General features: G+C 57.1%; 1 protein-coding gene across 2 annotated transcripts; it reads right to left on the bottom strand.

Annotated features, from left to right (window-relative positions):
* VILL (villin like) lies at window positions 169–20,868 on the bottom strand. 2 transcript variants are annotated; one of them, XM_018066966.1, is made up of 22 exons: window positions 20,428–20,868; window positions 19,980–20,046; window positions 18,954–19,055; window positions 15,966–16,032; window positions 15,771–15,845; window positions 15,252–15,457; window positions 13,951–14,059; window positions 12,629–12,739; window positions 12,128–12,327; window positions 11,699–11,777; window positions 11,508–11,606; window positions 10,717–10,855; window positions 10,467–10,567; window positions 8,399–8,536; window positions 8,135–8,293; window positions 7,419–7,598; window positions 6,754–6,899; window positions 5,669–5,813; window positions 1,668–1,853; window positions 1,430–1,501; window positions 688–1,002; window positions 169–436 (listed from the first exon to the last, which is right to left on the bottom strand). In XM_018066966.1, exons 3-22 carry the CDS (start codon window positions 19,043–19,045, stop codon window positions 323–325), a joined length of 2,733 nt encoding a protein of 910 aa, XP_017922455.1. In that variant the 5' UTR covers window positions 19,046–19,055; window positions 19,980–20,046; window positions 20,428–20,868; the 3' UTR covers window positions 169–322. The 2 variants fall into 2 exon arrangements, with proteins under 2 accessions (XP_017922455.1, XP_017922456.1); XM_018066967.1 differs by lacking the exons at window positions 18,954–19,055; window positions 19,980–20,046; window positions 20,428–20,868 and adding an exon at window positions 20,290–20,385.

The following is a 25,370-nucleotide window of genomic DNA, read 5'->3' as shown; positions in this document are numbered from 1 at the left end:
CCCCTGGGCAGGACGGACCAGTACGAAACAAACCTGCTCAAGGTGGAGGGCATGGAGGGCTCAGGCTTTGGAATGTCACAGCCCCCCTGCCCCCCAGTCCCAGAGGCCCACTCCCTTAAGAGGCGGACCTGAGTGACCCAGCCCTGAAAGCTGACTCACCACACCTTGTCAGAGCCACTGGCTTTTATTTTAGGGACCAGGAGTCTCCAAGGAGGGAGTGCCAGGAGGGCCTCCTCAGGCTCAGGTATTTGTAGGGGGGTGCCCGCAGGCGGGTGCCCACGCCTGGGCCATCTGGGTGGCACTGGCAGGGCAGGGCCTGGGTTCAGAAGAAGCCGAGCTGCTTCTTCTCCTGCTGCTGCCTCCACTTGGCCATGCTGTAGAACTCCTCCTTGGACTTCCCAAAGATATCTTGGAAATCAGAGTCTGAGAGATAGGCCTGGGGCAGGGCGGGGGCAGGAGAGAGTGGATGCAGAGGCAGGGTGTCAGCTGAGCCCACAACCCTGTCCCACCCCCGCCGATGTGCCATCCTCTCCCCTGTCTCTCTGCCCATCACCCCATCTGGAACACTCATCTCCCAGGGCAGCCGCCCATGGCCCACCACCTGTGGGTCATGCCCTGGGTGCCTGCAGCTCAGCTTTCCCTGCACGAGTGTGGGGACTAGCAGCAGCAGGGGTTCTGAGCACTCACCTCCTTGTGGGCTGGGTCCACGCCCTCCGGCAGGTCCTTGGCAGCCCGGTGCCTCAGCTGCTCCTGGGGCAGGCCCCCGCTGCCCAGCGATCGGGGGCTACTCTGGTAGCTGCTGCTGCTGGCGCTGCTGACGGTGCTCCGGCTGACGGTGCTCCGGCTGACAGTGCTCCGGCTACCGGTGCCCGCGCGAGGGCCCACCTCCGAGAGCGAGCTCCAGCTCTCGGAGCTGTCCTCGGAGCTCTTGAGGGCCCGCAGGGCCAACGGGCCTGCCCTGTCATTGCCTGGCCATCTGGACAGCTGGAAGTTGACAATCTCCTGCCAGGAGACGGGGCTCAGGCTCAGGAAGCTGGGGGATAGGCTCCCTTGGGAGGCTGCACTGAGCTGCCTGGTCCTCTTGCCCCCAATGCCATTCCTGCCCCTTCCGGCACCTGGCTCCTTCCCTGCTCATTCTGGCCGCTGGGCCATGCCAGCCCAGACCCATGAGTGTGTGTGAATGTGTGTGTGTGTGTGTGTGTGTGTGCGCGTTAGTTGCTCAGTTGGGTCCAGCTGTTTGTGACCCCATGGACTGTAGCCCACCAGGCTCTTCTGTCCATGGGGATTCTCCAGGCAAGAATACTGGAGTGGGGTGCCATGCCCTCCTCCAGGGCATCTTCCCAACCCAGGGACTGAACCCAGGTCTCCTGCATTGCAGGCAGATTCTTCAGTATCTGAGCCACCAGGGAAGGGGGGCCCTAATACTCACGGCTGTTATCTCAGAGATGGTAGAAACTGCTCCCAGGTTACCCTCCACCACCTCCTCGTAGGACTGGGTGCTCTAGGGGCAAGAATCAGGATGGGAGCTCGATGGAGGGGCAACAAAGGGATCAAGTTCCCTCCACAGACCGGAGGTCCCTGGGCAGGGTGATGATCCCCCTTAGTGTATCAGGGTGGCCCCCTCCTCGTGGATTAGGGTGGGGATGGGGAGTCCAGGTGTCACTCACATTCCATTTGTAGGGGTCCCAGCTGCAGAACCATCCAGTGAAGGTGGGAGGCTCGTGGCCCTGCTTGACCAGCACGATGGGTGTGGCCAGGCTCCTCCCTGCTGGGTGGGTCTTCAGGTACTCCTGGCCCCAGGCCACAGCCTTCTGCTTCCACTCGCTGGCAGCTGCCCCCAACCACAGGAAGATCTGGGCCACAGAGTGGGCCTGGCCTTGGGTGGGTGGAGCTGACCTCTTCCCTCCCAGCCCTGTCCATCAGGTGGTCTCAGAGCTCCCCACACACATCCCAGCCAACCAGACCCACCCAGCGGGCCGGCCACACACCCACACACCCGGAAACATGCCAGGAGGTTCGCAGGCATGCATGTGAGCAGTCAATCCACACGTATTTACTGAGTCCCAGTGGTGTGCCAGGCACTGTCTTGGGATGAGGGACTCAACCATGGAAAAGACACAGACAAAATCCCTGCCCTTGCAGAGCTTTCATTTTGCTGGGGGAAGCACAAAAATAAGTAAATTATGTAGAATATCAGATGGAGGAAAACAAGGCAGGGAGAGGAGTGGTGGTCGTGGTGGTGAAGCAGCAGACACGGTCACTGAGTCAGGGAAAGCCTTACCGAAAAGATGACGTTTGAGCCAAGATCTGAGGGAGTGGGGGTGGGGGATGCTCTGCGCAGAGGAGACACGCAGCGCAGAGGCCCTGAGCGTGCTGGTGCGCTCAACGAGCAGCCGGAAAGACATGGTGGCCAGAGCAGAGAGAGGGAGGGAGAATCTGGGCTGCTGGGCACAGGGCTTTGCTTGTGCTCTGAGTGGGATGGGATCCCAAAGTCCTCCCTGCCACACTCACACGGCGTCCCAGACACACACACACATGGCCACAGCTACACAGACACAACTGTCCATCACCACTCAGCCAGAGGGCAAATCACAGCCACACACAATCACCCACACACAGACACAGCTGCACCTAAACACAGTCATACTGGATGGCACAGCCTGGAAAACAGTGGCCGGAAACACCACTGCATCCGGCCACACTGAGACGTGATCGCACAGTTGCATGAATACATTCACGCAGGCACCCATACCGTCAGCCAGTTTCACAGTCTCTCTTGCACAGCATCACTGCTCCTGGCTGGTCTGGCCACTTACAGCCAGTTCCTTGGCCACACAGCCATTACACACAGCTGTCTGAACACAGGCAAATGCACGCACGCCAACAAATGACAATGAAAACGCAACCATACAAAAACCTATGGGATGCACCCAAAGCAGTCCTCGGAGGGAGATCCATGGTGATGCAGGCCAGCCTCGAGAAAGCCAGAAACTCTGGAACAAACAGCCTAACTTATTACCTACAAGTACTAGAAAAAGAACAAAATCTGAAGTCAGCACCAGCAAGGAAATAGTGAAGATCAGAGAGGAAATAAATAGAGATCAAATGCAGGTACACGAAGACACTACACACACAAATATATACACACAAGCAATCACTTTATGGCCACTACACACACATCCATACACACACACACACATATGCACACACAATCACTTTATGGACACCACACACATATACATATACACATCAGTTCAGTTCAGTTCAGTTGCTCAGTCATGTCCGACTCTTTGCGACCCCATGAATTGCAGCACACCAGGCCTCCCTGTCCATCACCAACTTCTGGAGTTCACTCAAACTCACGTCTATTGAGCCGGTGATGCCATCCAGCCATCTCATCCTCTGTCATCCTCTTCTCCTCCTGCCCCCAATCCCTCCCAGCATCAGAGTCTTTTCCAATGAGTCAACTCTTCACATGAGGTGTCCAAAGTACTGGAGTTTCAGCTTCAGCATCAGTCCTTCTAATGAACACCCAGGACTGATCTCCTTTAGGATGGACTGGGTGGATCTCCTTGCAGTCCAAGGGACTCTCAAGAGTCTTCTCCAACACCACAGTTCAAAAGTATCAATTCTTCGGTGCTCAGTCTTCTTCACAGTCCAACTCTCACATCCATACATGACCAATGGAAAAACCATAGCCTTGACTAGACAGACCTTTGTTGACAAAGTAATGTCTCTGCTTTTCAATATGCTATCTAGGTTGGTCATAACTTTCCTTCCAAGGAGCAAGAATCTTTTAATTTCATGGCTACAATCACCATCTGCAGTGATTTTGGAGGCCCCCAAAATAAAGTCTGACACTGTTTCCACTGTTTCCCCATCTATTTCCCATGAAGTGATGGGACCAGATGCCATGATCTTCGTTTTCTGAATGTTGAGCTTTAAGCCAACTTTTTCACTCTCCTCTTTCACTTTCATCAAGAGGCTTTTTAGTTCCTCTTCACTTTCTGCCATAAGGGTGGTGTCATCAGCATATCTGAGGTTATTGAGATTTCTCCCGGCAATCTTGATTCCAGCTTGTGCTTCTTCTAGCCCAGCATTTCTCATGATGTACTCTGCATATAAGTTAAATAAGCAGGGTGACAATATACAGCCTTGACGTACTCCTTTTCCTATTTGGAACCAGTCTGTTGTTCCATGTCCAGTTCTAACTGTTGCTTCCTGACCTGCATATAGGTTTCTCAAGAGGCAGGTCAGATGGTCTGGTATTCCCATCTCTTTCAGAATTTTCCACAGTTTATTGTGATCCACACAGTTAAAGGCTTTGGCATAGTCAATAAAGCAGAAATAGATGTTTTTCTGGAACTCTTGCTTTTTCGATGATCCAGCGGATGTTGGCCATTTGATCTCTGGTTCCTCTGCCTCTTCTAAAACCAGCTTGAACATCAGGAAGTTCACGGTTCACGTATTGCTGAAGCCTGGCTTGGAGAATTTTGAGCACTACTTTACTAGTGTATGAGATGAGTGCAATTGTGCGGTAGTTTGAGCATTCTTTGGCATTGCCTTTTTTTGGGATTAGAATGAAAACTGACCTTTTCCAGTCCTGTGACCACTGGTGAGTTTTCCAAATTTGCTGGCATATTGAGTGTAGCACTTTCACAGCATCATCTTTCAGGATTTGAAAGAGCTCAATGGAATTCCATCACCTCCACTAGCTTTGTTTGTAGTGATGCTTTCTAAGGTCCACTTGACTTCACATTCCAGGATGTCTGGCTCTAGGTGAGTGATCACACCATTGTGATTATCTGGGTCATGAAGCTCTTTTTTGTACAGTACAGTTCTTCTGTGTATTCTTGCCACCTCTTCATATACAAAGACAATCACTTTATGGCCACTACACACACATACACACACAGAGAATCACTTTATGGACACCACACACATATACATATACACATAGACAATCACTCTATGGCCACTACACACACACACAGACACACACACACACAGGATCACTTTATGGACAAACACACATATACATATACACACACAATCCCTTTATGGGCACTATACACACATACACATACACACATATACATACACACACACAGAATCACTTTATGGCCACTACACACATATACATATACACACACAATCACTTTATGGACACTACACACACATACACATACATACATATACACACACAGAATCACTTTATGGACACTACACACATACATACGCACACAATCACTTTATGGCCACTACACACACATACGTATACACACACACACAGTCACTTTACGGACACCCACTCAGCACTGACATGTCAGCCACAGGCACTTGGCTGCCTGGACTCCCGCGGTCGGAAGGCACACAGGTACCCTGCACCCAGCTCCCCTGCACCCAGCTCCACCGCATGTGAGTGCTAGACACACAGGCACAGTCTCCCACAGGCTCCCCGGGACAGAGTCACCCCTGGTGTCTCACCCACAGCCACAGGGTCACAGTCCTCGGGGTCTCAGGGTCTCAGTGTCACAGGTGCTCACTCACCTGCAGCCTTATATGCAGTCACGTGGCCAGAAACACGAAGCCACACACACTCTCCCCCAGTTAGACAGGCGCAGACCCATCCCACTCACACCCCACCCGGGCACCCAGGTGACCGCACCTCCTGCCAGGCGTCCAGCAGCATGACGTCATACTTGTCCAGGTCCTCTTGGCTGAAGAACACTACTTCTGTGAGGACCAGGGGCCCCGCCTGGCAGGAGCACTCAAACAGTCGTGGCTGGAAGTCGCACACGTCCTCAGGGGGCCTGGCCAGCATGGCACAAGGCTGTGAGGGGCCCCCGGGCCTCTGGCAGCCTGGGCCAAGCCAGCCCTCCGCACAGCACTCCTCCACCACCCCTCCGGGGCTTGGACATGATGCCTCCTGGGGCAGGAGGTGCTGGCCCTCCTCTGAGCTCCCCCTGTCTCAGGGTCCACTCCCAAAACGCCTGCCCTTCTTCAGGCCTCCATGCGTCAGTGGAGGAAGCTAGGTGATCTGTCTACCCACAGGCAGCTGAAGCACAAGCTGCCCCGTGAACTTCCCGGGGAAGGAGCACAGGGAAGGAGGGGGCAGCTGGCTGAGTGTGGAGGGCAGGAGGGAAGGGAGGGCCCAGGGGGAGTCCTGCTGCCCTGGGAGGGAGAAGCTGCTGGCCCCACCCCAAGCTGGGAGCCCAGGAGCTGTGCCTCAGGCCAAAGGTGAGAGGAGTAGGAGGAGGGAACCCAGACTGAGAGAAGGGACTGCAGAATGTAGGTGTTCAGGAGACACGTGTGAGGAATAGCCAGGTCCCACAGACACAGAGACAGGCACTCTGCTTCCAGAGCCCTGAGAGACCTCACTCTGCCCTTCCTTACCCATTTACACACTACACGCACACTATTCTGGCACACTGCTCACACGCTGTTTCCCCATATGTCCCAGTACCCTGGGGACACCACCCGTGGGAAGTGCAGGGTTGGGGGACGGCGCTTTGCCCCCAGGCCCTCTGCAAAAGGGAGGGTCCAGGACGGGACCATGCAGGGAGCACATTTCTCCAGCAGAGGGCGCCACTGCATCGCTCTCCCCAGCATCTTCCCGCAACAAGTCAGTGGACAGGGAAGGGTCGGGTGGGCTCCCGGGCTCCCGGGCTCTGTCTAGTTCCCTGTGTGATCCGTAACTAATCACCCACCCTATTGGGCCTCAGTTTCCTCCCCTCTTCCCAGCCTTGTCACCTCTTGTTGCTGCAGTAGGGCGCCTGGCCCCCCAGAGCCTCCCAGAAGTCGGGAGGCTCCTGACCCTCCAGCACTATCTCCATGTCTTCCCTGGAGATGATGGTGACCACTGTCCGTGCCATCTCACGCTGGTCACCGCTGCAGCCCTGGAAGGCAGGCAGCTGGGTCAGGCCCTGCAGCGGGAGAGGGCCTCACCTCCAGCCCCTCATCCCCCGCTAATGGGGGCCGGGAGGCCTGGGCTCGTGGCCCACCACACGTGAAGAAGTGTCTCCCTTCCTCCCTGCACCCCCGCCCCCGGCTTCTGTCTCCTCAGGAGATCAAGGTCACAGGGACCCTCTCCAGGTTGGAGCACAGGATGGAGACCTCTAGACTTGCAGATCATTCAGGTTTTATGCTGAAGATCAGCTGAAGATCCCCAAGAGACTTGGGGAGGGACGTGGTCCCTGAACGAGGCCAGAAGGAGGGGAGGCGGCCCGGGCCTGGCCTGGCTCTGACCTGTGGACGCCCCTGTCCACCTGTCACATTATAACTTCCCCCAGGTTCCAGAAAGCACAGGCGGCTCTCCGCCGCCTCCCTCCTGGCCTGTTCGAGGCTGGGCTTGCAGTCAGCCTCCGCTGAGGAGTGGACTTCCCTGGGCTGGTGCCCCTGGCCTGGGCGTGGGCTACCTTTCCAAACCAGAGGTAGCAGAGATTGGCCGTCACCAGCAGGAAGACATCATTGGAGTTGAGGGCTGAGGCGCGGGCTGGCACCTCCACAGTCCGGGTGTTGTAGCTGTCGGTGCCTTGGATGTGGAAGAGGCTGACGGTGGGTGCCGGGTGCCCCTTCCTGCTGTGGCTGGGGCGCCCCTACGAGAGGACTGGGCCTCAGGCTGAGGTAAGGGCTCCTGGGCTGCCTCCCTCTCCCAGTGGGGGCTGCACTGCCTCGGCACCCAGGGCCCCCCTCATAAAGCTGCCTCTGTTTTCTGGACCCTGTGAGTGTGTAGTGGGAAAATCCCCTCAATGTGGAATAGGGGGCCAGGGCCTTTCTAAATGGATCCCTCACCCCATCTTGGAGGGGTCAGAGCAAGGATCCCCCAGGCCTTAAAGGTGGAAAGTGGGGAGCAGCTGGGTCTGTGTGTGACCCCGGACAAGGCCCCGGCTCCCCTTCTGTTTGGCTTCCTCACTGTGCCCCTGTTCTGTGGTTGGCTCTGGGGACAGGGGAGGAAACTGGGGCAGGCAGGGGTCACCCTCGGAGCGCCTGGGCCTCAGAGAAACACCAGGAAGCTGAGGGGTGGTAGGCTGGCCCCTGGCCTGCAGAGGAAGTGCGCAGCCCAGGCATGGAAAGGCCACGGGCACACAGTGGGGTGAGGAGGCCGTGGCGGCAGCAGCGAGGTGAGCCCTACCTGGAAGATCATGAGCTGGCCCTGGAAGATGGCGAGGAAGTGGGGGGGCTCGCTGCCCATGGTCACGTGCTCCTGCACCAGGGCTCCATGGTACCACAGGTCCAGCTCCTCGGCGTTGGCCCTCAGGGCACTGATCTCGTGTGCCGTGGCCTGGAGGCCCTGTGGGCGGGAGTGGTGAGGCCTCAGCACAGGTCACAGACCCTGTCCTCGGCTCCTCAGCTTCAGGGCTTGAGGGTGCCCGCCACCCGACTCAGGCCGGCACACCTGCCACAGGTACAGGACGTGCTGGATGAGGCCCATCCTCCGGTAGGTGTACAGGACAAGGTAGCAGCAGTCAGCGCACAACTGTCCGTGACGCTTGGGGTCCACAGGCCGCCTGCATGAGTCCTGGACGCACCATACCTGGCGAACAGGGGACTGACAGGCACGGGTGGTGCCTCCACCTAAACCAGCCCACCCACCTGTCCAGCCAGGAAGCTCTCTGCAGGCAGAGGCCGGCTGCACCTGTGCAGCAAGGGGCTCCCCCCGAGGTGTGCACCTACCCTAGGCTCTGTGCTCCCCCCACGAACCCCTGGGGCCTACATCTGCACCAGGCTGCTCACAGCCAGAACTCTGAGTTGGTGTGGAGCGCCTGCGACAAACAAGTAGGGAGGACTCCAGAGGCTGCCCCGGCTGCTTCAGGCCACCCCAGCCTGAGCCCGCCAGCCACAGCTGGACGAGGGCCAGACAGGTTCTGCACTGCTGCTCGCTGCTCAGGCCAGGGGAGCAGAAGCTGGGCGGAAGCAAGGCCCAGGGGTTCTTGGAAAATTTTCCTGTTCTCAAGTGTCATTTAGAAAAGCAAAGCCTGTTTTAAGACTGAAAGGGAAACAGTCCGTCACACTTAGCGTGATTTCTTTTTCCTGTGGGGAGCCAAGCCAGGGAGACCTCGGTCAAATCCTGGTCACCCACATGGGCAGTGAGTCCACGCTGAGAGTCACCTGTGAAGTGAATCTGTAAAGTGTAAATCTTTTCCCACCTGTAAAGTGGGGGTAACAGTGCTCACTTTGATGTAGTAAGAAACAGTATCAGGGCATTCTGAGGCCTGACAGCAGTCTCTGGAAAAGACTAGAGCACCCAGCATCCTGCTTCTTGCAGAACAGGCTGACTCCCGTCCCATGCCTCCAGGAGCTGCACTCACCTGGCAGCCAGGCCTCCTGGCTTGGGCCCTCCCCCTGGCTGCCTGTCCCCCGACTGCTGGGGTGGGTGGGTTCGCTCTCTGCCTTGGTACTTGGGGTCTGGGCTACAGACCCCTCCTTCCTGCCTTCCTTGCCCTTATCTCCATTTTCCTGTTTCTCCTTTTCTCTCTCCCTGCTGCCCGTCTCTCCCGGGGTACCCCACCACTCCCTGACTCCCTTTCTCCTCTCCTGGGCCTTCACCCCTCCCGCTCTGCCCTATCCCCTCCTCCCTCTAGCTTCTGTCTTCTTCCTCTGTCTTCTCCCCCCTCTCCCTCAGTCTCTCCCTGTCCTCCAACCTATCATCCTCTCTCCCTGCTCCCCGTCCTCCTATTCTCAGCCTCTTCCCCGCTCACTGCCACTGTCTGACCATACCAGGGCAAAAGTTGGAGGGAACCTTGGAGCAACAGTATTTTCTCTGACCTTGGCCAACCTTGAGAACTAGCACCCCCTCAAACAGGGCCAGCTGTCCTGTTCCCATCATCTCACAGCACCCCCACACCAGCCTGGGGTCCAGGTAGGACCACAGATCTAGCCCCATTTTGCAAATTAAAAAAAGGAGTCTTCTAAAATACTGAGTCCTGAAGAAATTAAGGGCCCTGACCAGGGGTGACCCAGTAAGTCAAGAGGCAACCCTGCCCTGTACAGAGCCTGGAAGTAGCCCCCAGACCCTGCGTCTCCCAGGACATCTGTCTGAGCCCAGGGTGTGACTGTGCTGAAGGCTGGATGTGTGGGGGCGTGATCATGTGCGATGTAGAGTCTGTACAGCTGCATGTTTCCAACTGTGTACCTAGCTGTGAATAAGTGCAATGACAAAGGTGTATGTGTCTATAAAATAATAGGTATGGTTGTGTCAAACATACGACAAAAGGGCACAATTAATTGTCCAGATGTTACTGTGCTGAGTGCCATGAGCGTTACCCAGCAAGTGGCCATTGTTGTGTGTGACAATACTGTCACACACAGTGTGAGCTGGCTCAGGGGCGGTGTGGGTATATGTACACATGCCCCCGAGGGTCCCTGATTGTGTGCGGACATGCACCAGGGCACACCTGCGACTCTTTAGCAGCCACATGGTTCACCTGAAGACATCTTCACCCAGCCAAGCCAGTGCCCCTCACCTGTACGCTCCCAGAAGCGTCGTCCACCATCCTGAGCTGGGCAGCTAGCTCAGGCTGGCTGTGCAGCTTGCCCACGTCTAGCTTCACCTGAAGCAGTTTACCTGAGGGTGGGACAGAGGGTGTCTTGCCCCGCTCATCACGCAAAAAGCCCCCTCCAGCCACACCCCTCACTCTTCTCTGGGATAGTCCGGGCCCTGCCCCGCCCACTGCAGCTCGGAGCTCCGCCCCCTCTCTGGCCACGCCCTCTCACCCATCCCACTAAGGTTCTTGTTCTTGCGCTGCTGCCCAGACCACGATCGGAAGAGCTGCTTGAACCCGGCCGACTCGGCGCCGTCGTCCATCACCTCCACGCTGGTGTAGCTCGGGTAGCCCTTGGCCTGGATGAAGCTCTGGGGCGGGAGTTGGGTGAGGCATGTGGCCCAGGGGCCCACTGCTCTACTCTACCCCGCGGGATGCGCGGGGCCAGCCGTGCACTGAGCAGCATTAACTGACTGAGCTCGTGACCCGCATAAGGAGCTGGCTCCGACACTACCGGCTTCCCCTAGGTCCCCGAGGACACGCAGGTTCCCCTTACTCTGGGCCTCCGGAAGGGCGGGCTATGACTGCCTTCAGACCCCAGGCAGAACCCTGCCTCCCCTCCTGGAAAAAGAAGGCGGGCCCAGTGCTGGAGAATCCTCAGACCTCAAGGTAGGTCCCCCACGCTCCCTTTTACACATGGCTTCTTGGATGCTCTCTGGTCTTTCCCTGCCAGGGCCTCCAGGGCACCACAAGCCTGTGGCACCCCAGAGAGGGGTCGTGTGTTTCCCTGGGATCTTTGGTCAGAGTGTCTCCTCCCTCAGATAGGGCAGTGGGTCTCCAGGCTTGGACCCCGGGACCGGGTTATAGCCTTCTCCATCAGACAGGGCTCCAAGGGCACGAGGTATCCCCCTCCTGGCCCCGGGGCAGGACTACCCCTCCCTTTAGACCCCAAGACACACATGTCTCCCATCCTCAGACCCCAGGGCGCCACAACGACCCTCTGAGACAGGGCCCCAGCCTCACCAGAGCCCTCCTAAAGGCAGCCCCTCTCTCCTGGAGGCTGGCCAGGCGTCCCTGCCATACGTAGATCTTGAAGCTGCCCTGGTCCAGCATGTAGCAGTTCTGGGATCAGAAGTGGAGCTGGTCAGTGTGTGGTCCGGACTGGGCTGGAGTTACGGAGTGGGTGGGGATGGCTGGGACCAAGCCTGCCTCACCTCCTCCTGAAGTAGGTCTTGGGTCAATGGGCAGGTTGACAACTCTTGGACCACCAGATCCTTGCTCTTCTGGCAGATTCTACGGGACAGGCATGCAGATGTGGGCAGCTTAGCCCCTTCCTGGCCTGGCTCTACTCCAGCCGCCACTGCCCCTCCTGCGTCCAGAGGCAGAAGGCTTGGGGGCTGGGTTCTCTGCAGCCTTGCTGTGAAGCCTTAGGCAGTGCCCCGGCCTTTTCAGGGCCTCAGTAGCCTTGTCGGTACAATGAGTTTCTCAGGAAGGTAGCCATGCAAGAATACAGGCTGAGTCTAAGGTGCCTCATGGCCTGCTCCAGACAGCCAAGAGCCTTTCCTAGAGGCCTTCCTAGAGGCACCATGTTACTGCAGTAACGATGGACACACCCACCCTACCCACTCCCAAGGTCTGCTCACTGGTAGAGGTGGACATTGGCCTTCTGCAGCTCACTCATCCTCTTGCTGGGCATGGCGGCATGCAGGTTGCGCACTCTGTGGCCCAGCACAGCTTCCATGATCTCCATGAGGTCAGTGGCTTCAGCCTCATCATCCACCACACTGACCTGTGCACGACCACCACGCTCCCTGTCCCGGAGGCTGTGGGTCAGGAACAGGCCCTGCAGGACCAGAGCTGGAAGTCAGGGCCTCCCCAGCATGCCCCCTTCACCTCTCAGACATTCCAGCCCAGACCCTTCCTGTCACTGCTCAGCTCCAAGGTGGGGGGCCTGGGGAGGTACCCCCTGATCCTGGCATCCAGGGGTACCCCCAGTGCGGAATCTGGACTCAGCTTGTAGGTGCTTCTCCGCTTCTTGGGCAGAGAGCCATGCCCACTTCTTGGGGTGGCTGGAGGATGGGCCCATGGAGGACCGTCCGTCTCCCCAAGCCCTGCAGCCCTTCGTTCCTGGGGTGGACACTGACCCGTGCCTTCTTGGCTGCGCTGGCCTTGGGCCCATTCCACTGGATCATCAGCCTCCCCAGGTCCAGCAGGAAGACGTCACTCTTGTTGAAGCTGTGCCAGGAGAGCTCCACCTGCGAGGGCCAGGGTCAGGGAGGAGACAGGGGGTCGTACTGCCTGGACCCTGGGAAGGGCCCGCAGCCAGCCCCTGCCCATGTGAGCAAAGCTCAGGTGTGTCACTTGTGTGCAGCTAGCAGTATGAGTGTGGTGTGGTATGTGTGGTGTAGGTGTGAGCTGCGTGTAGACACGCATCGGTGTAAGCATGTGAGACCTCGAGGGTCACTGTGTGGGTGTGGCTGGGTGCGTCTCTGGGTGTCTGTGACTACAATATGCTTCCTTTCACAGGGTGTCCGTGACTGGATCTGACACTTCTCGGCGCGTGTCCACAGCAGTGCGTGTGTACGTGGACATATGGATACGAGTGGGGCGCACGCGTCCGCTTCTCCGTGTGGGTAGCTGTATGTGCTCCTGGGTGACAGTGCTTGTGTGCCTGTGTAGGGGACAGTGTGAACTGGGGCTGAGGGCAATTGTCACCCCAACAGAGGCACTTTTGAGAGTAAAATTGGGGGCTCTGAATAATTATGGCAGGCTAACAGGCAAAACCTCGGGCTGCATGGTGGCCCTGCATGAGCCAGATGTTCGGTCACTGAATCAGTGGGTGGCCCTGCATGAGCCTGGGCGGGACTGCCTGTGAGTCCAGAACCGTGCAGACAGTAATGTGCACAATTCGGGGGCGCCGTTCATATCGCAGCTGTCAGACCCCTGACTGTTCACCACACTGGATGGCAGGAGGCCGTCTTGTTCTCACAAGATTAGTATTTTCCATCAATATCCTGACGGAAGTAAGGAGCACTCAGGTCTAATTTGCACAAAGGCTCTCAATGGGCCGAGTGGCTCTGGGGTAGCAGTGGGAGAGGCTGTGTGTGCCTATGGGTGGCAATGATGATGTGTATGAGAGTGTGGGGCCGTGCACCTCCCCAGATCATCCTCTCTCTCATGGTGCTGGTTACCGGGGCCACCCAGGTGCATCATCTCGTCTGCCTCACTGTCCTAGGTCTTAATGTGCTCCGGGACAGACGAGGAGACCAAGGGTCAGAGGAGACATGGCAGAGGTGGGGCTGGAAGCCGGGCTCTGCCTTCTCTCTCCTCATCAGGATGGGCCACTGGGGAATGCTGACTGCCCATGTTCCCCTCACTGCCCCACCGCCCTCCCACACCTCCCAACACTCCAGGACATGCAGTCCAGCTGAATCCAAGGTCAGGCGGCATCCCTCACAACTCTCACCTCAGTGGCCGACACATGCTTCCCCCCTCGGATGCGCAGCAGTCGCTGGATGTTGTACACGTTGGTCTCCACATGCTTGCGGGCAGAGGCCAGGCCTCCCTTCCTGTAGCTGAGGAGAACACAGGGTCCCACATGAGACCACAGACCGCCACGAGTGGCAGTGAGTGCAGACACGAACATGGGCACGCACATGTGTGGGGACACACATGCCTGTTTAACATGTATGAACACGTGTGTGCAAGCATATGGGGACAGGACTGTGCGTGTGCTTATCCATGTGTAGATATGTGGACACATGCATGTATGCATGTGGGTATGTATGTGTGAGAATAGATGTGTATGCATGGAATTCACATAACTGTGTATGTGTGTGTAGGTGGACATGAATACTCACTGATGTGTGCCCACCGGTAGGTCGACATATATGGGCTGGCATGTTTCTGCATGTGCATGTATACATGTGTGCGTGCATTTATGTACACAGTATTTACATGTATTTGGTTCAACAGAATGATCAAATACTGGCAGTTTCCTATGGTTCAATGCATTTGGTAATTAAAAACATATTTGAAGCAATTTACAACAAAAGACATATTTATACTGGGCATGGTAACACAAAAGCAAACTCAAAAACAAAACTGGGATCCACTCCTGGGTATACACCCAAGAAAAATGAAAAACAAATGTCCACACAAAGATTTATAAACAATAATGGATGGTGAGTAAACTTATTGCAGTAATCACTTCACGATATATGCAAGTAAAGCCATTATGCTGTACACCTTAAACTGATACAGTACTGTATATCTCAATAAAAATGGGGGCAAAAACTAGCCCAAACCTGTATACCAATGTTCACAGCAGTATTACCCGTAACAGCTAAAAAGTAGAAACAAGCCAATATCCATTAAGTGATGAAAACAAATAAAATGTGGTAGAGGCACCCATGGCATTGTCTAATTCTGTTTAAGTAAAATGTCCAGAAGAGATAAATCTAAACAGACGGAGGGAAGGGAGTATGGGAGGAAGCGGGGAGTGATGCTAAAGGGTAGGGATATTCTTCCCCGGGTGACGAAAATGTTCTAAAACTGTGGTGATGGATCACACAAGTCTGTGGATATACTATAAATACTGAATTGTGTATTTTATATGGGTAGGTTGTATGGTATGATTTCTATATATATACAAAAAGCAAACACACCCCAACACACCCCACACACTGTGATGAGGAAGCCAGTTGCCCCAGCTGCCAGCCACCCCACAGCTTCTGGCCCCTTCAGCCCCCTGCCCATCTCACTCACATGATTCCAGAACGGAAGTAGCTTCGAAAACAGGCGGACTCGCGGCCTTGCACCTCGCGGTGCTGCACGGCGGCGCCGCCCAGCGCCTCCTTCAGGTGCCGCAGGAGGGAGCCCGGCGCGCCCTCCGCCCCCGCTCCCGCCATCTTGCCGATCCAGTAGTGCAGGTCTTTGGGCGCCCCCGGCGTGGCCTTCAGGCGCTGGGGGACCTAGGGCCCGAGAGTCTGTGTGTGTGTGGCAGGGGGCTGAGGCCCCAGGGGCGGGCGGGGTGGGCTGGGGCCCAAGGGGGAGGAGGTAGCAAGGGCTGTGGGGAGACTGGTCAGGTGCTTCCACAGGCAAGAGAGGGAAAATGAGGAGGGAAGGGCAAACAGGTCTCAAGGGCGCAGCAGCCTCCTTGTGGGGTGCGATTCCTGGGCTCCCAGCCTGCCTCTTCCCAGGGTGGAGCTTAATCTGCATCATCAGAGCCCCCAGTGGGCTGTGCCCCTCCCCCTGCTCAGTCCCCCAAAAGGCTCAAGTGCTCACGTGCAGAACAACATAGCAGTGCTTCTCGAAGAAGTTCCCATAAGCCGGCTCGGGGACTGGCACCATCTGCAGGTTCTGGGAGAGGAGGGTGCCTCGTGAGGACTCAGGGGAGCCCCTCCCCCAACCATGACCCTCTGGGTGGGGGAAGCCTAGTCTCCGAGACCACCAGCTCTTCTGTCTGGTTGTGCTGCTCACCTCAATGATCCATATGTGGAGGTCCCTGTGACTCTCAGTGTTAGGGAGGCCCCTCCTGGGGTCCATCCTAGAACAGGAGGGAGTGAGAGAGGAAACAAGAGCTGGAGTCCTCAAGCCCGGGTTGCCCCCCTGGTCCTCTGGGCTCCAAGCAGGAGCTCTCCCCACCCACAGCTCTCCAAAGCCCCTTCATCATGGCCTGTGCCCCTTATGACGAGGGCTGCATAAACACAAGTGCCAGAAAACCAGGACAGGTACTGCAGATGTCAGCACAGAGGCTTTGCAAACCGGGACCTAGCTTGTGGTCTGTGTTTGTGCTCTTGAAAAAAGGCTGAGCTTGGTAGACAGCGATAGGCTTTGAGTCTATGGACCACCTCTGCCAACAGACAGTTCAAAACAGACAGATGTAGGATCTGCAGCCAGAGACAGGCGCTGTGGATGCTGATAGGCTTGCAGAGGGCGAGGGCTCTGCTCAGTAACAACAGGTGCTGCGGGCAGGGACAGGCTCTGCCAACAGGGACACAGCTCTTGAATTAAGACAGAATCCTGTAGGCAAGATAGATAGGCTTTGCACATAAGGCAAAGTGAAGGTCTTTCAGACACCTGGAAGGTGGCTGTGCAAAGAGACACAGCACCTGCAGAGAAAAGGCTCTGTGTACAAGCATAGGCCCTGCAAACAGGGACAGCTTCCTGAGACCCAAGAAAGGGATGGAACAGGCACAGGTTCTCCTGACAAAGATGAATTCTGTCGACAGACACCACCTTTGAAAGGACGACCTGTGTGAAGAGACACAGACTGTACCTGGGGAAATTCAGACAGGCTGGGCAAACAAGCAAAGGCTGTGAATGCTGAGAAAGGCTCTACGAACAGTCCTGGGTTCTGCTGGTATGGAGGAGCTTTTCAGAAATGGGGAAGGCTTTGCAAATCTTTGTGGATGGGGACAAACTCTTAAGACAGGGACTTTTTGCAGAAAGGACAGACTCTGAAGATATGAACAGGCACACAGATAGGCAAGGCTCTGCAAACAGGCCCAGAGTTATCAGTCAGAGATGTGCTTCTCAGACAGAGGCAACTCTGCAACAGGCCAAAGCTCTCTAGGCATGGTCAGGCTCAGCATGCAGGGACAGCTGCAGGAAACAGCCTCAAATCCTGCACACAGGGAGATGGAAACAGGCTGGGCAAACAGTCATGAGCTCTGCTGAGAGACTTAGGCTCTGTGAAAAGACAGGCTCTGTAGACAAGGCTGCTAGAGACAGAGTCTTGGCAGACAGGGAGAGGTCTTGCAAGCCCACTCAGGCTCTGCAAACAGACAGCCTCTGTTAACAGTGACGTCTTTAGAAAGGAGCCAGCTGGGAAATCAGCTCTGTGGTCCAGCACAGATGCTCCAGACGTGGGCAAGATATTGAAACAGGGCTGGGTTCTGTAGAGAGCCCAGGTTCTGCAAACAGGGACAGGCTTTAGAAAAGGATGAGTTCTAGAAACAGGTAAAGACTCCATGAATAGGAACAGGTCCTATTAAAAAGTTCACATGCAATTATTAGGAATAGACTGTGCAGGCTGACATGGGCTCTGCCAACAGGGATGGGCTCTACAGAAAGACAGAGGTGTTCACAGACACAGTGCCCCCTGGTGCTGAGAACTCTGTAGGAGTAAAGCCTGCAGACAGAGTTCCTATCCAGGCAAGTTCAGATAGGCCGTGCAAATAGGCAAAGGCCCTGAAAAACACCCCAGACCCTACAAACGGGGCTCAGATTCTGCAGACAGAACCTGGCTCTGAAAGAGGAAAAGACTGCGAGCAGGACACAGTCTAGAGACAGAGATACTTCCTGCCAAGGGAACAGGTTCTGCTGACTTGGACAGGTGCTGAAAACAGACAAATCTTTGAAAACAAGGATAGTGTCTTTAAGCAGAAAGAGATGTCCCAGCCAAGGATGTAAGACCAGCTCTGTAGACAGGGAGAGGTTTGCATGCAGGGCAGCTTTTGCAATTAAAAAAAAAAAAAAGTATCTTGTCCATGAGGAAAGAGGGACAGACTGTTTAAAAAGACTCAGATTCTCCAAACAGGCTTAGGATAGAAAGAGGCTTGGCAGAGTAGATGAAGATTCTGCAAACCCAGGACAGACTCTGAACGTACAGCCTGACTCTGAAGAAGGTGACAGACTCTGCAGCAAGTGATAGGCTTAGCCAACACAAGCAGCTTGGGTAAATCAGGCCCAAACACTCTCACATTCTTGATACACAGCTGAACGCTTACAAACAAGCCTTGCAAACAGACTGCAACAGCCACTGGCTCTCCAAACAGCAACTTTGTTGTGCTCCATGGTTCCCAGTGCGCACAGGAGAGAGGAGGGGGAATGAGAAGGATCTGGGGAAGGAGGCAGCTCTGGATCTTGTTGCATGTCTGCAGGTGATTCTCAATGATCTCAGGCTTCCCTGCACCCCTCCTTCAGAATCCCCTGCCTGAGATTTGTCATTGCTTCACTGGTGGAAGTTCTTTTGACCTCTAAATCCCACCAACTGCAACTCTTCCTTCTTGCTGCTGCTTTGCCTCGTAGATCCAGAAGTCCCTTCTTTCTGAACTTCTCCCCTCTCGTGGCCCTGGTGTGGTGTTCACTCCTCTCCCTTCCCCTCCCTGCTCCACTCCAGCGTGTTGTATCGCAGGAGGAACAGCCTTGACTCTGCATGGCCAGGGGGAAAGGAAGTGGCAGGGGAGACAGAGTTACAGAATCAGAGGCATAGTGTGATGGGGGCCACCGAGAGCGGCCCACATTCCTTAGGTCTTTATCCGGGCCGACCCAGGCCCTGGTGAGCTCACACTGGGAAACAACCAACCCTCTCAAAGAGGGCCAAGGCGGCCATGGATGTGTGTGGGGCGGGGAGGGGTGGAGGAGGGAGCCGTCCAGGGGACGGGGGGTGGCGGGAGGGGGAAGGGGGTTCCTGTGGGGCTAGAGCTGCCTCGTCAACCCGAGTTGGAGTCCCCGAGTGCTCACCGCCTGGTCTCCCTCTCTAGAGCACAGGATTCCGGGGCCAGGGGCTTCTCATTTACTGCCGGCTCCCACTGCCTGACGCCCTGAAGGTCCATCAGCCCCTGACTGCGGAGGGGAAAGTGGATGGAGTCACCGTGCGCTCTCACTGCTCCCAGAACTGCTGTGGCAGTGCCGGCAGTTTCGGGCAGACGCGGTGACCGTGTAACGGTGGTCTCAAGCAAAGGGAAACACGCAGTGAGGTCAAGGGACAGGCAGTGACATTCGGCGGTGACGGGCAGAAGCAGTGACTGCTGACAGCGACCAGGGCTGTCACAGGCAGGCTGTGACGAGAGGGACAGACCAGGAGCTGTAACCGGGAAGCAGCGGCAGAGGGCAGGAAGCCTGGCTGGCTCAGCAGAGGGGTCACCAGGGCTTCCTGTGGGGACAGCATCACCCCCAAGGGGCTCGCAGGGTGCCCCGATACCCAATGCTAGCCTGGGGAGTCACACTCTCAGGCTCCCAGGGCCTGAGGCTTCATCCATGTCACCTGTCTTCCACGTGGGTGCTGGGGGGTGGAGAAGGGGTGCTCAAAGGGTGGGGGCCCTTTCCCCCCAGCACCCTCTTCTTCTTCCCCTAGGTGGTCCCTTCCTCCCTAGGGTGCCCCTTCGGACCCACAGGCTCTCGCACCCAAGCATGTCCCCTCCTCCCCTTCCATCACCTGCCTTGAGTGGGGACACCGCCCCCTCCCACTCAGTGCCCTCTCCTGCTGGAAGCCCCTTTCTCTTCCCTGGGGGCTCACTCTGTCCCCCCATGGCCCTCGTTCTCTCTCAGATGCCCAGTTCCTCCTCTGACTTGCTCTTCTCTCCTGGTGCCCCCTCCTTCCCTGGGTGCCCCCACCATGCCCACACATCCTCTCTCCTTTGCACCCCCTTCTCTCGTGACTCCCCCGCCCCACTGATCTGTCCCCTGGGTTCTCCTCCCGTTCAGGTGCCCCCTTCTCTCCCTGGGGTCCCCTCATCCCCCTTACCCCTGCCCCCGGCCCGTCTTTACCCAGAGCCTCCTCTGGGTCTGCTGCCCCTTGTCTCCCTGGGGTGTGAACTTCCTCCTCCTGAGGCACCTGTGAAGGGGCGGACTCCGAGGTCACTTTGCCTGACTTCCAGGAAGTGAGGAGGGGCGCTGCCTGCTGGAGTGGGAGGAGGGGGGAAGGCCTGGGGCCCCCAGGGTATGGACTCTGGGAGACAGACACCCCCATCCTGCAGAAAATCTGCCACTTTCTCCCCTCTGCCCAACCCCCGCCCCAACCCCGCTCCACCCAGAGCTGCTCTGGTTGCAGCCTCCCTGCCCCGGCCAGTGTTCTCACCTGCTGGCCAGCTCCGCTGCCTCCCCAGCTCTGCCAGTCCCTGGGCATCCCTGAGCCCAGTGACCCCACGTGGTGTGCTCCTGATTCGGAGCAGCCCTCCCACCCTGGCCCCGGGAGTCTCCTCCCCACCCAGCCTACCTGCTGGAAACTGCTCCTGCCTTCACCCTGCCTGTGGGCAGTGCTGGGCTTGGCATGGGGCCCAGCTCTGCCCATCGCCACTGTAACTCAATCCCTGTCCCCGCCTGGCCCAGCAGAACATACCTCAGTGCTTGGCGGGCGGGGGCATTCACGCTGAGTCAGTCAGTCAGTCAGTCAGTCAACAAATATTGACCCAGCTCTCTGAGAAGAGCCAGACCTGCCCCCAGGGCCACGGCTAGACTGGTGGCCAGAGAGAGCAGGGGGCGGAGGCCTGGGCTCTGCTGAGATGTGGGCTGTGGAAGCCACCGTGACTTCCCTTCTGACCGCCCCTGATCCCGACTTCCAGTAGGCCAGGCCACCCCAGGAAACTTGAAGAGGAAGCGGGACCAAGGCTGTTTATTGCCGGGTGGGTTGGCAGTCTGGCTTTGTGAGACCCAGGCCACTTCAGAAGGTGGGGAAGGGGGCCAGGGCTCCCTCCTGCACCTCCGCTGTCCTTCACAGCCTAAGTTGGGCTCACTGCCTGGCACAGCCCTCCCCAGGGAGCCTTGATACCCATCGTGGGAGAGGCCAGTCCAGCCCCTGCCAGGAAAGATGCCTCTCCCACGTCTCTGCTGCCCCTTCCTTTCCTTCCTGATTGTGGGATGGAGGAGGAGCTGGAAATAGAGCCTTCCAGAAACTCCAGGGTCATCATGGCCTCAGTCCCAGCTACAGTGCAGCCAGTGTGGACTCCCCTTCCAATGCAGAAACACTGCTGAAAGCTGCCATTGACCCCAAGACCCTTTCTCCATATTCAGCGCTCACTGCCACTGCTCCCTGTCACAGGTTGGGGCGACTCCAGGACATCTAGGCCCAACTGTGCCTGGGAGGACGTACTGCCAGTGTGTGACTGTTTCACAGATAGAGTTACTGGGTCCCTGTGTATGAATGGAGGCCCGTGTCACAGGGCACTTGGCCAATACCTGTGCGCGTCTGACCTCGTGTGTGAGAGAATGCCTTTTTGAGCCTCCATTCCCTTTTGGGACCTGCGCGTGCACAGCGCATGCATGTGTGAGTGTGGCTCTGCCTACCTGAGCGCCTGTTTCCTGGCCCCTTTTGTCCAGTGTCCAGTGAAATGCTGTGCACTCACTTCTCCCCATCTCATCTCAGCTTCTCTGCTCATTGTGGTTGGTCTTTGTTCCTCATTCCCTGGAAATGTTTCTTTCCTAGGTGCCAGAGTCCGAAAGCTGGGGGTTGACTCCCTGTCTTCACCTTACCACCAGGCCCTACAGCCAGAGACTTGCTGACCACCCCTTCCCCTTGAATCAGCCCCCAGCCCAAGTTTTTTCCCCGCTGCACCGGCTGCTCCACAGTCTCCTTTGGGGCCTTTCAGCGTCAGGAACAGAGCTCAGGCCTTCGCTCTTGTCGCCTTTCTATTTTCTTCCCAAGTTCCCGTCCCCAGGCTTCAAACACCATGGAAACGCCAGTGCCCCTTCTGACCCCGGCTCCCGGTCTTCCCAACCCCCCTCAGCCTCCATCCGTCTCCTTCATCTGGTCACGCTTCTCCTGGCACGTCTGCCTTCACGCTGGACATCCACGTCAGGCCTCGTTCAGATCTGCCTCCTCACAGCCTCTGAAAAGGGCAGAAACATCTAGGTGGTTGCCTGGGAGCCATCCCAAGTTCCTCTTCTCCCCTCACACCCACCAGGCTGGCCAGTGGTTGGTTCATCTGGGCTCTTGGGCCTGGCCAGCCTGCTCTGGGAAGCAGCCTCTCACACTAGTCGGTACCCTGAGCCTGCGTCAGTCTCTCTGGCCCCTGTGTCCATCTTCCCACCATAGCCAGAGAGACGGTTCAGCCATAAATCAGATCATGCCACTCCCCTGCTTCAGATCTTCCACTGGCATCCCTAAAATAATATCCCTAGTTGCCTGTCCGTTTGGCTGCATCTCCTCTCTCTCTCCCCAGTTCTATTCTCTCCACAGCTACAGAATTCCTGTGTCTCTTACGCCAACCTCATCCTAGTCTCTGGATCTTTGCACTTGTTTCTTTTGCCGATAGGCCTCTCTCCTTGATCTGCCCGTTGTTCCTTTTCCACATTCTGGACTCAACCAAAATGACACCTCCTTCCATGCCTGTTGTAGGCAGGGTAGGACAGCCCACCTGGCACCGTGCAGCCTCAGCAGCTTAGCTTGGGGAGGCACAGGACCTCTCCAAGACCCCTCCCCTTAGAAATCTCTGGGTCTCTGGGACCTAGAAGAACTTGGGTGGGCATAACTGCCCTACTCCAGAACAGCCTCCCCTGTAACCTGTGAGCCCAGAGAGATGGCAGTGGGCCCAGGGCCTGGCCTGGGGCCTAGATGAGCATCACTGTTTCCTGTCTGGTGTGGACAAGCTCCATGGGATCAGGCCCTTGACACACGGAGAGGACACCGAGGTCCTGAGCAGTGCTCACAGGCAGCTAGGATGCTACAAGGAGGCGGTACCAGCCTCTCTCTTCCTCCTGCTCAGAACAAGGAGGGGGCGCTGCCACCCCTTCCTCCTGCTCTGCCACCCTCCCACACACCCGGGCTTGGAGTCTGAAGGACACTGAGCCTGGTTCGCCTTGGCCAGCACCGCTCTGGCCTTGCCTGCCTCCGCTCTCGCCCTGCAGGGTCCGAGGGTTCTCAGCGGTATGTGGTGCTCCCGCCCCACTCCCTGGGCTTATCTCCTAAGGCCCAGCCCGCCAGCTCTGCCTCGGTGTTGACTTAGGCCTAGAGGGCGGGGAAGGCGGTGATGGAGGCCGGCCTGCTCCAAGCCACGCCCCTAGGTTACCTGCTCTCTGGTTCCCCGCTCCTTGTCCTGGGGCCCCGGGCCTCATCTGAGTCCCTCCCACACAGATGCAAGATGTCACCTCTCCTGAGGACCAAGGCCCGCGGCGGGGGGGTGGTGGTGCGTCCCTCCGGGGAGCGTATAGGACCTGCATCCAGGATGGGGCGGCCTCACTCGGGTCCTGGGTCCCACGGTCTGGACATGTCCGGCCCCACGCCCTTGAGGAGAGTAGCCTTGGGCCCGCGTGGGGCCTCTCCTCCTGACATCGCCCCCCCAAACCTGGCTGCAGGCCGCGGAAGAGCAGTGACAGGGTCCCCGGCCACGGGGGCGCGCATGGTCGGAGAGCAACTCCCCGCGGGCACCAAGGGAACCTCCAGGGCCAGAGGAGATGGAGCTAGCCCTGTGCCCACGGGCCGTGTGGAGGAGGGTCCAAGCCCGATGGCAGAGAACAGGCCTAGGTTGCTGAGAACCAGAAGGGGCTGCCGTCTTGCGTCTCAGCGGCGGGGGAAGTCTGGCCCTGCCCTGTGGGAGCACCCGTGCCAGTTAGACATGAGAGGCCGGGAAGGCGCCACCCCTCGCCACTCCTCTGGCCAGGAGAGGTGTTGCTTTTGACCTTCCTGGCCCACTGCTCCGATGTGAAGTGGGGTAGCCACTCTGCTCCCTACCTCAGTATAAAAGCAGGGAGCTATCAACTAGCTGGGGCTCTTACTGGGGCTCCTTCCTCATCCCTGCCTGGGGGAAAGGCTCCCGGTGTATCCTGTTTTCTGCGTACTTTTCTTGGTTTCCTGAATTTTTTTCTTTTGCAATGAACCCATGCCTGATCTTTCAGATGGAACAATGCATGTCATTCCTCCTAAGCCCTGCCCATAGCTTGTCTGCCATACCTGGGTGTCAGGCCTGGAACAGTTTGGGGTGACTTCTCCTCCACAACTAGTTGGAGTGGCGGTTCTCAGTTCTGGTAGATGACTTTTGAGTCATCTAGGCACTTAAAAACAGAATGTCCACCCTCAGAGACTGACGTTTCAGTGGTCTGGGGTGGACTTAAGGATCTGTATTCTAAAGGGCCCTCAGGTGATTCTAATGGGCAGCCAGAACAGGATCGCTGAGGAAGGAGAGGGCACTGGGAAAGAGCGGTGTGGGGTGGAACACCCAGAGCCCACGTAGCCTGCTCCTGAAGGCCTGAGGGTCCAGCGTGCTCCCCTTGCTGATCAGGCTGGTGGCCATGCCAGCTGGTGGCTCATGGGCCTTGAGCAGCCTGTTGATCCCCAGGCAGCACTGGCACAGATGTGTGCCACTCAAACACCTCAGGTTATGCAGACTGTGCGGCCAGCCTCCTAATGCAACCCAGTGGCTAGACAGTTGGTAAGCCCAGCGACTGTCTTCTTTCCCAGCCACTCCTCCCCCACCCTCCTTGGCTTCCGGCCCTGGTCCTACAATACAGAGGTGATAGGTGCTCAAACGAGAAAACATCAGCAGGTCAAGGCTCAGTATGCCAGGTCCCAAGCAAGTGACCTCGTGATGACCTGTTCCCTTCTTGCCTATTCAGAGGACCTGTGGACACTCCCTGGGACACCCCAGCTTCAGGGGCAGCCACAGTTCTCAACCTTTTGTTTGCCTGTATGCGAAGGTGGGGGCGTGGGGACAATGCCAGAGAAGGCAAGGGAAGGGACTCAGCCTAGGAATCCAGAACCAGGGAGGCAGTTGGGCTGCCCCGGCTGGCTGGGTGCTCTAGAGTAGAGAGGGCACCTAGGGGCCGGCACAGACTATCTGGGGGGCATGGGCTTGCCTCTGAGTAAACACTAGGTTCCCTGGGCTGGTGCACACTGTGCCCTGTGTTCTTACAGATGAATAGGCATGCCTGGTAGAACCCTGTACCCTGTGAGACTTCAGAGCATTGTCGCCCAGGCCTCGGTTTTCTCATCCACAAAACGAGGATAAGACCTATCTGCTGAGGTTGCTGACCCTAGTGTTTTTTGCTATCTGAATTAGGCATCTTTATGAAGAGACAGTGCTGAGAGTGGTGAGGCTGTGCCCAGGGCTCTGCCTGTACTTCCTAGTGTGTGTGTGGAGGGGGCGAGGGGGGACCCTTGCAGCCCCTTACCTTCCTGTATAGAGGGGCTGGGTTGAGGGCCGTGTTTCCTGGATGTCCCAGTGCGAG

Source organism: Capra hircus, chromosome 22 (assembly GCF_001704415.2).
Source record: "Capra hircus breed San Clemente chromosome 22, ASM170441v1, whole genome shotgun sequence".
In the NCBI taxonomy this organism is placed as follows: Eukaryota; Metazoa; Chordata; class Mammalia; order Artiodactyla; family Bovidae; genus Capra; species Capra hircus.
The sequence above is the reverse complement of the archived record's forward strand: the minus strand, read 5'-3'. Positions and strand labels throughout refer to the sequence as shown.